The 11051-nt window shown below is 41.8% G+C and overlaps 1 protein-coding gene across 1 annotated transcript in view; it reads right to left on the bottom strand.

The window, feature by feature from the left end:
* Nucleotides 1-3090, bottom strand: part of ubac2 (UBA domain containing 2) — a 47653-nt gene extending 44563 nt beyond the window's left edge. The window contains exons 1-3 of the mRNA XM_061225938.1: nucleotides 2897-3090; nucleotides 1324-1451; nucleotides 392-511 (exon numbers count right to left, since the gene is read on the bottom strand). Coding sequence (XP_061081922.1) covers nucleotides 392-511; nucleotides 1324-1451; nucleotides 2897-2927 — 279 coding nt within the window. The 5' untranslated portion in view covers nucleotides 2928-3090. The remainder of the gene's footprint in view (nucleotides 1-391; nucleotides 512-1323; nucleotides 1452-2896) is intronic.
* Nucleotides 3091-11051: the final 7961 nt, after the last annotated feature.

The raw sequence follows: 11051 nt of genomic DNA, 5'->3' as shown, positions 1-11051 counted from the left end.
AGTGATCCTCCAAAAGCTTCCTGACAGATTCAGGCTGCAAGCCTAAAATACTATACACCAAGTATATGTCTAAGTAAAATTGGAGATTGTTCATTAAGAAGCAGCCACTGGAATTCAATTTTAGATCACGAATAACGCTAATAATCCATTACAAAGAAACACCTCTTGAAATCAGTCGTGCAAAGATTACAACAAAGTGCTGCTGAACCGTTGATGTGGCCATGGCCGTGGATAAGCGGGGCTTTGTTTAGACCAGCTAAAGACCAGAGGTCTTGCAAGGGCCCGGACGAGAAGCAGGTCGTTCTGCCACATGGAAACAGCAGTCAGGCAGAATGTGGTCGGCGCGCACGCGGTCGTGTTCTGCGTGTGGTGAGCGAGGGCGGCCGCTTACTGCAAATTTACGGCTGCCGTACCGCCGCTCGAAGATGCGAAAGTTGTAGATGAGGAGGCAGCTGCAGAATGTGTCCTTCAAGTCCAAATAGACCAGCCTGCCAGACACCAACCTCCACACCTGAGACAGAGAGCAGAGTTACACACACACAGACACACACAGACACACACAGACACACACAGACACACACAGACAGACACAGACAGACACACGCACACACGTACCCACGTGCACACAGACAGACAGACAGACACACACATACACACACACAGACAGACAGACAGACAGACAGACAGACAGAGAACAGAGAACAGAGAACAGTTACACATACACACACACACACACACACACACACAGACAGACAGACAGACAGGCAGAGAACAGAGTTACGCACGCACGCCCACACGCATGCACGCACGCACACAGACAGACAGAGAACAGCTAGACTCAGACATAGGCAGAGAATAGTTACACACAGACAGACAAACACACACACACACACACACACAGACAAACAGAGAACAGAGTCTCTCACACACACACACACACACACACACACACACACACACACACACACACACACACACACACACACACACACACACACACACACACACACACACACACACACACACACACACACACACACACCAGCCTGCCACACACCAGCCTCCACACCTGAGGTAGACAGGTCCATTGGTAACTCTACTTTTAAAGCACACACACACCATTAGTATTGTAAGGTGTCCATATCACACCAGTTGGAGCACCTCACTGTAGATTATTGAGTCAACATGACTGACCTGTCAGAACGAGCACCCCACCCAATTCCAAATGCACCTGACCATAACCGACTTCCATATCACACCTGGTCTCCCGGTCTGCCACCCCACAACAGAGCAGCGCAAACAGGCCCTAATCCACCCGCTCACCTGGTAATCCCGTCGGACGGCCTGCAGGTTGTTGAGGAAGAGACCCTGGTACTGCGATAAAACGACAGTAAACAACACGGCCACAGCACTGGGGACGATGAGCAGGCCCTTGGTCACTGGGGCTTTATCTGTGTAATCACAGAGTAGAACAGTGTCGGTCTCACCATCGAAAGAAGGATACTGAGAGTTAACCTTGAACACACAACGAGGTGTGGAAAGTATGTCGGTGTCATTGGAAACCAAGTGTATGTCAGTTTTCCTGAAGGCAAAAATATAGGCCTATTAGAAGCAAGTTACTGTATTTTTATCTAAAAGGTATAGTAAGTCGATTCATATATTAAATGAACAACAGGGTAAGTTGGTAAACACAACAATCAGTAGCCTACTGTTGTCAGTCTCTGAATGCTTCCATGTGATTAGTCAAATCTGGGCAGCAAATTTGTCTGTATGAATTGTTTAAATGGAAAACTGGTCCTTTTCATTTCCTGAAAAATGTTGGAATTTACAGAACACCCAATTTAAAGTAGATATTGGGCCAGCACAGCGCGAAGCAATCAGCATTAAACACAGCAGTCAGACCAGTAACAGGCAGTTACCACCTGTAACAGGCCAGATCACAGCGGAAGACTAAACAGGGGCTTTGTGATCAGGAAGTCTGTAGCCACAAGATTTAAGAAAACACTAGACAATGACATCATGACCTCATTTTAAATGTAGTCTAGATATTTTGAGTTGTGTGAATGGTCACGACTTACAAGATGATGCCTGTTTAAGTTGTTGCACAAACTTATGACTCAGTTTTGCAACTAGCCTACTCAGTGGATGGAACAGGTTTCTTTTATATCGCTAGATTTTTTAAAGATAGACAATTCATTCAATAACTGAAAAAGATTGGGCTAACTTATTAGTAGTATTATGTATTATGTATTATTATTATTATTATTATTATTATTATATTCCTTGCTGCAACTACAACAATTGACACACCACAGCATACAAGTGTGAATACTTTCACTTTTAGGCAAAGTGATTGAACTTTTAGACTGAACACTTTGCCTAAAAGTGTTCAGTCCACTGGCTGGCAAGCGAGGCAGAACGATAAATTATAGCAAGTACCATCTAACCATCAGAAGACACACGAAAAAGGAAGATTAACGTCAGGCAATTTAACAGCGACATATGCCGTAAATCTCCGATGCATCATCGTTCCCCTTAGCAAGCTAAACAGGCTAGCTACTGATCACTCGGGCTGCATCACTTAAAAGGGAAATGGATACCTATCAGCTACATATTTCTGTCATTGACTTAGTTAGCGAACTATTTCGCAAGCTGATACAAAGGTGATCTACCAACTCAACATCGAGGGACCGTGTTGCTAGCTGCATAACACTATGGAGGAATGAATGACAACGCAACGCTGTGGGCGATAACGTTAGCCTGTTAGCTGGCGTGCAACAATAGTCAATACATCATTTGCTAGTGCTAGCAACTACTACTAGTACTAGGCTTGAAATGTGATAGTGAACATGTTACCATTGCATTACACGCTAGCAAGCTAAGTTGGCTAACTTACATAGTCCCCGAGAGCCGGTGGTCGTGAACATGTCGCAGAGGAAGTTAAAAGCAAATCCTACCGTACTGCGCACTGCAGTGTCGGTAGGTGCAAAGGCACTGAAAGGGAGTACAAAAACTTATAATAAAAGTTAAAGTAAAGAAATCTATTACGGGTGGAGAAGGGGAAAGGGTATCTACGAGGGCAACCGAGGAGGTCCAAAATTCATTAGAACGCCTCCTCAGAGATACGGTAGGCTAGTATGGGAACGAGATGTTGTCCTCGACTGCAGAAAGGTAGCTTTATTCATGAGTCGGGAGACTTCGGCAATATCTAATTGTAAAGATTTTTAAATTGTAGAGTATAGAGTATTATACGAACGTAATCACAGAAAATTAAATTAAGATATTATCATTTCATTAAAATGAAATAAAACAAGTCCAAATAAATAAATAAAATGAACAAATCATTTTGTCCGTCCATTAGATGGCAGTATATGACTACAGATGTTGCTTCTCACCCGCCCCACTGGCGGTATATTCATAAATATAAATCAAAACTAAAATGATTTAAATCAGGGATGTTTTACCTTCTCCTCTGCTCAGGTGTCTTCTCACCTCTCGCACAGGTGCACGCAGAACGGCTGCTCTTTTATAAACTGTGCAGAGCTTAACTGTAACTGTTTTTCTTTCTTGTTATTTTTCCCCACTTCCACTAGATGGAAGTACGGTATTGCAGATTAATATTTATTTTATTTATTTATTGCCCTTATTCATTTATTCTTCAAAAGTGAAAACCACAGGAACGAATGCATCACAGGTAGTGTAATATCAAGACTTCGGAGGCTCGCAGAACAGTGATAGGAGTTCTTGTTTTGAGCGTTAAATTACATCAGCGTTGGAGAGCGAGTACAAAAACGGGGAACGGTAGAAACTCAAAGAATAGCATAACACATGACACATGGAGAGCTGTGAGGAGAAGTCATAGCCCAAATGGACAAAGAAAGGGTGTGAAAGAATGAGAACGATGAGATATTAGTAGCCTATAGTAGGGAGAGATGTCAAAAGGCACTTGAAGGGATTAATGTTTGTGCGTTTGAGCTAACAAAGCTTTGATAACCAAGCTATGATATTCAACTGCCATATAGCTGCATTTCAAAAGCATTTTAGACAGTGACAGCTCCATCTACGCTACACATTTTATTTTATTTAATCTTTGCCTATTTTGCTGTAGTTATACAGTACATGTTGTGATCCAGATTGGCTGTGAGTTTCTCTAGCCATATAATGTGGATTATGTGAAGTTAAAAAAGGCATTTAGTATCTGGGAAGTATGACGAACAGTCTGTTGGCAAATCTGTAGGACAGAGATCGGAGGGAGGGAGGTTAAGTGGGTCAATAAGTGAGCGCACATTATGACCGTAACTGACAGATTATTTGATGGAGCCATCCGAGCGCGGTGCCAAGGCCTATGTTGAGCCTTTAATGAAGACTAAATCAATGTAGCTATCGGTGCTGTATATTCCAGTGCCGTTTATTTTGAGGAAGCACTCGGGGTGATGTTTGAATCTGACAGAGAGGCCCTTCATGTGTTTTCAGTAACAGGAGAGGGCTTAGAATGTGTCCTTGAGGAACCCCTCCGAGACCACACAGGCAGGCAGTGATGTGCAGGTAACTTGGATATTTTTGATGCATTATTGGCAGTTGGATAGATATGGGAACAGGGGGGAGATGCTGGACAAAAGGACAGTGAACAAATTAGAAACATATCTTTAATACTGGTGCTTTCACAGAATCCACCCATTATGCCATTTGTGAGAAGCACAGTCCAGTGCAATTTCCCAGTCGTGAACATTCCCCGGTTAATTGTTTAGATAAGTATGTCTTGCTGATATTCTTGGACATTAATTGCTCTCAAGTTCAATTTCTACGTCTACCCTGTTAACACCCAGCAGTGTGTCTTAACATTCCAAACAAAATGTCGGGTGACAACCACTCGCTAAGCTGAGTTAATGTATCCACAAAGGCTGACCAATCAAAAGTAGTAGATGAAACATCCACCCAATCAGTACATAGTAAATGTTTGTAATTACAGGCAGTATGGGGTAGAACCTGGAGCCAGTCCGTCTTCAGCTCACAGGCACAGAGACCGGCTGAATGAAGCGGGTCTGCTACATATTTGGAAAGCAGGACAGGAAACTAACTTGTTTGTTCCCTGGCCACAGTGGCTGGTGTATCCCAAAACTCACCAGCCAGTATCACCATTTTACTTCACAGGACCTCCAAGTGATGGGTGGTTACCTGACAAAGTGACCAGACAAACTCATAGCCACAGTTACAATCTACCAGCATTTAGCTGGTGACTGATGTTCTGATCCCGTGGGAAAGGGGTGTTGCAATTACCAATTGTAACTTTTATTTCCTGCTATTTACCAATGCCGTCAAAATGGACACAGAGGAGTCAAAGCAGAGGAGGAAAACACAGTTTAAACGATCAAATAATCCCAGCATCAAACACAGGCCACCCTTGCTCTCTTTCATTATGCAACAATGCAGATCAACATTCCAGTCAAGTTGACCTTTTTCAGGAATATTGATGAAGGTCATCTTGGCCGAAATGCTGATTTGTATTGTTGCATAATGGAAGGCATACATATTTGATGCTGGAGTTAGCGATTCATTTATACTCTCCTGCTATGTAAATATTACAAACACGTTTAGCTGTTTTACAGCACTTCAGTTGTTTGGACGAAAAAAGGACTGCGATAAATTTCACATCGGATTCATCAATTGTTAGTAGCGACTGGGTCGTCGTTATTTCAGTATGTATACCAGACTTTCATGTATTCTATGTACAGTAAACTTTATGACTCAGACTTCAGGTACTTATTGACATTAAAAACAGCAAAATCTCCTGTCTGGTCTTGCGAGAGATGATGAATTATCTCCAAGCTTTCTTGTTCATCTGAAACCTTGAAGAGCCCGCGTTGTGCAGGACTGAATGGAAACAAGATTGTCTTTCATATGAGCCCAGCTAGCAGCTGCAGCTCTCTGGGATGAAAAAAACGTCAGCATTAAAGAACGCTTAGTAAAAAATACCTTTTTTTCCGCCGCCAGCGCTGAAAACAAACCAGCCAGCCTGTGCAATGGCCATCTGTTTGTTATTTGATGTGTGTGAATACAAGTTGTAATGACTTTGTTTGTGAATCACTCAGTGCAATGTAACACATAAGGGTTCTCAAAGAGCCGCGCTTTTCAAAGCTAATCATATAATTGGACACAATAGTCAATGACAAATGGAGATGCACAAAGCCAGCCAGCTGTGAAGTGAATATATAATCATTGTAAAATCATATCATTTTGCATATTTGAAGACAGCTTAATAGAGTTTGCTTGTCAGCTTGTTCTATCAAGTAATGATCAGAGATGCCATAATCATATATTTTTTTCTAAATAATATCGCTCCACGTTTATTTCCTCCAGGCTGGCCTTAATTGATTTAGCCTGTCTTTATTTATATTCCTCTGTCCATGTCTCATAACGGAATAAAACCACATGTACAGTACACAGTAATGGCCCTGTGAGTGTGCCAAGCATCAAACAGGCTTAACAAAATCCCAGTTGTTTCCTAGGAGAAAGATATATTTAATGAGATTTCTCTGCAGGTGAGGTTAATACATTTCCAAAATAAATCTGAAGCCGCAGCATGAATATTTAGCAAATGTCCATTGATTGAACAATGGGATGCAGGCAGCCTTTACTAAATGAACATACATTATATTCTATGGCACTCTATGGATGTTATATACAGTATGCGTAAAAGTTTACTGTGCTGTACCTGATGAAAGCAGATACAGTTAGTAATGCATAAAACACACAGCAGCATGTCACCCAGTCACGACCGCAGTACTAATTTGCATGTAATTAAAGCGACTCATGCATCAGATATTTTACAATGTGTGATTTTGGCTAGTTGGAAAATACGGATTGCCGTATTTTACAGAAATACAGTAACTATGACTTTTGTGTTACTGATCGCAGATTTGACAGACAATTGGTCATTTGAAGTAACACTACATTAAAATGATTGTAATTAAGGGAAGCAGTCATCATGTTGCGGTTTGTCGTAAGATCAGCTTCGTGGTCTGTGCTGCTGCGGTTTCCTCCTGCACGGGATCTCTGCCTCAGCTTCCTGGTCTGGCCTGGGAATATTTTAAGTATTCCCAGTTCATTTTTAACTGGTGGCTACTGTGGACACTGTAGAGTTTGGTGCATACGCGTACCTGTACACACACCGTTCCAGAACAGCTGCGTATTAATGAAGTCTAATTAGCTTCTTCTTTAATGTGAGTATGGAATATTATAAATTATTCCTTTCATCATTACTTTTCAAACACAGTTAGCAATATTCCCATTTCCCAGTCGTCAACTGTATGGATGTTAAACTGTGCCCCTTGGACAGTGAACACGCGTGACCCTACGATACGCTCGCCCGTGAGACGCTGACCGTTGCCCGCGCTATAAATCACGTGGTGTTGCGAGCCGAGCAGCATTAATCACCGGGGGGGGGGGGGGGCTCCAGCGTGTGACCTGCAGCCCCCGGGCCCTGTGAGGACCCGATGCAGCCCTGACCCAGAGAGACCCGGCTCAGCTTAAACCCACATTCACCTCGGAGGGAGAAAACCAATGTTCCCCACCTACAGGGCCTTAATAGGGTTATAACACGGTTCAAACCTGGGATTTTTTTTTTTTAACTCCACGGCACAGCTTGCCTTCCTGGCAGACGTCTTTTCAAGTCTGAGCGACTCGATAAACCCGTTTGTGTCCATTTCTACTGTGCTAAAGGCCATTACTCAAATTCAGACAAGGACGATGCAGTGTTACTGAGGCGATGTTCTGAAAATAGACAGTGAAAAACAATGCAGGCAGTTGTTTCTCTTTGTTTATTGTTTTTCAATGAACCTACCAGACTTGTAACTGAAAATGAAAAAAAAAAAAAAAACATCTTTATTGGTTAATGCGATGACAGTAAAACTCCTCACAGATGCAGACTGTTTCTACTAATCATAAAACCTCATTAGATTTTATGTTTGCCAGTAAAGGTTTGGAAAATGAACTTTTTTTCTTTTTTGTTGTTGCTACAATTCCCCATACCTTTAATGTGTGTCATTAGTGCTGTCATGTTGTTTCCATTAGAGCAGAGGAAAACTTTAAACTTTCACACACTACCCAGGCCCTTTTCACTGCAGGCAGGGCTGTTCTCCCGGTGAATATAACGGGCCAGCACCTGCCTCCATTTTGTCTTTTTTCAGAATACCTTCATGTGCGTCCCCCCCCAGGCCTGCAGCAGGGTGCTGGGAGGGAGGTTAATATTTCTCTGGAGCCACAGAGAGTGAGGGGAAAAAAAAGCCTCTTTGGAGACATACTGCAATGCAAATGTGTATGTCTGTGGATGTGACAGTTTTACGGATCGAGCCCGCGTTTCCGTATTATATGACGAGGAAGCAGATGGCATGTCAGTACGCCGCGATCGAGAGAATCGTTTGTTTCAGCCTCTGTCAGTCGCCATCTCATATTCAGTGCAAAAAACCCACGCCACCAGCAAACATTCATTCCACCGTGGTACCTATCTTTCACAGAATTACTGCATATGGATCATATTTCCTGTAAAATTGTCATATTCACATTTACATGGGAAACCAGATACAAATACAGTACGATGAGTGTTATTCACAGTACTAAAAGTAACTCATAAATTCACTGAATACATTTAGCTAAATATTATCAACGGCTTTCATAATGTTAATAAAAATATGATTGAAAAAAATATGAATATACAAAATGGATTACTACAAAGAAAATAAAGAAACAATCCAATTAAATAAAAGGAATGTTTGAACTAATATTTATCTCCTGTATTTTCAGGGATCAACAAACTTATCTATGATGCCAAAGTCAAAATAAAAAAGTACATAAAAGCCAATGCCTGGCTTTGTGTGATCATTGTCAATATTTGCACTTGTGGGGACACTTTAAATCAGACACTTTTAGCCCACCTTACTGTTGAAGTGGTCCCATTATTTCATGTTCAAATCATATGTGAGTATATTTTATTCCCATTGATTCCAATTTTAGTTTGTTTTAAAGGATATACTGTATCTAGTTTATACTTTTCACATCGCATTATCACCTCTTGTTGAAATAAACAGCGTTCTGAATCGTCTGATTCTGTGACCACAAAACCTTCAGCAACAGCGGTCCTGGGCCGCTACTGAACTGACACTGGACACTGTACCACATTGAGCAGTTAAAAATCAATGAAAGATTTACACACTTCCCTGCATTACATTTAAAATCCTTCTTTGGATAACAGTCTCCGGTCTCCATATTTAAATATGTCCTCTTTATGAATTGTTACCACATTCAATTTGAAGTGTTATTATGTTCTGTTGTCGCCCATTGAGGACATGTTACGAGATCAGTAAGACAAGTGACTGACAAGCTGCAAAAGTACCAATTAACCAAATGGATCGATTGTTTATTTTGTCCACAAATCCCCTCATAAATAATGCCACGTGCCACAGTTAATGACGAGAATATGATCATTCTTAGCATTCCAGAGATTGCTTGTGCTGAACTTCCTTCTGATATACATCGTCGTATTTACATAGCACTTTTCTAGACTCAAAGTGCATTACAGTGATGAGGGGGAAACTCACCTCAACCACCGCCAATGTGTAGCACCCACCTGGGTGATGCAATGGCAGCCATTTTGTGCAAGAATGCTCACCACACACCAGCTGAGGTGGAGAGGGAGAGAACAATGTTCTTGCCAATTGAATCAGGGGGTGATTAGGCAGGTTGAAAGAGCCAGGGTTGGGAATTTAGCCAGGACACCAGGGAACCCCACTACTCATTGTGAAGAGTGTCATGGGATCTTTAATGACCACAGTGAGGCAGGACCTCGGTTTAACGTCTCATTTGTAAGACAGATATGACCATTTTATTTACCCCATCGAACGAAGAAGAGAAAATCCAGGGCCCTCAACCAAAGATGTTTTAGGCTGTTACAATAGTCAGCAAAAGTGACTGAAATAAATGTCAAATTTTCTTATCAGGAAACAAACCTTCTCACTGTGACAAGATGTCATTGTTAACCTTGTTAAGCACTGTTAGGCTATTTTAGCCTTATATACACAAACTCAATCATAATCCCTCAAAATCACAATAATTCACATTCACTCACAATCACAATCACACACAATCTCACTCATTCACAATCTGTCACTATCACAATCTGTCACAATCACTCACAATCATTTTTCACCGCTGTATGGTGTGACGGTTTGAATTGCGGTTTCCTCCTTTCAGGAGAGGAGTCACCCTGTCCTAATCCCAGCATGTGGTCTGTGACTCTCACCTGCTTTAATGTTCCACTGCAGCTAGGACTCCAACCTCAGCGTGTGACCCGTGGTCTCTGACTCTCACCTGCTTTAATGTTCAACTGCAGCTCGGAGACCATTTTCCAGCTGGCCGCAAAGAGTCATGGGATTTGGAGTGCAGATGGTTAAGTGTCCTCCCCCCCAACACTGCAGATAACCTCAGAAATACACCAGCAAGCTATGGGTTAACTGTCCTCCAGAATGTCCCTGTTCAAGGGATAGAGGGTGAAAGAAAATGAATGCATGTTTTTTTTATTTTTCAAGAATTGCTACGTACGTATGTGGGGTGTACATTTAAGGTTTGCCACATATTGTTTCTTTTTGAGGCATGTGCCTCCCCTGTTTTAGAGGAACATTTTAGCTCCAGCCGCACCTCATCCCCCATCCCGTGACATGGCATCCACGCTGGGCACGGGAAACCTGGAACTGCGTTTATTTACCAGGGTATGAAGAGGTGGTGCTTTGGTGGAGAATAGTGTAGTGTAACACTGTTGTAATATTGATTGTCGGTGTTTCTTGATGGAAAATATATATCTGCTGTGTGTTTCGTTTTCCTTTTTCTGTTGCAAGAAGCAAATGAGCAAAATTTGGAAAATTACACAAAATAAACATTTGATTGCTATCAACGGACCAGATTTGATAACTTGCCCCTTAATTTAAACCATGCAAAAATTAAACGAGGCCAAAAGTCATTTAATCATATCTGTGATAATAAATGTAATGTTTAAATAATGG

This window comes from Conger conger, chromosome 17 (genome assembly GCF_963514075.1).
Source record: "Conger conger chromosome 17, fConCon1.1, whole genome shotgun sequence".
In the NCBI taxonomy this organism is placed as follows: domain Eukaryota; kingdom Metazoa; phylum Chordata; class Actinopteri; order Anguilliformes; family Congridae; genus Conger; species Conger conger.
This window is presented reverse-complemented; position numbering and strand designations above follow the sequence as displayed.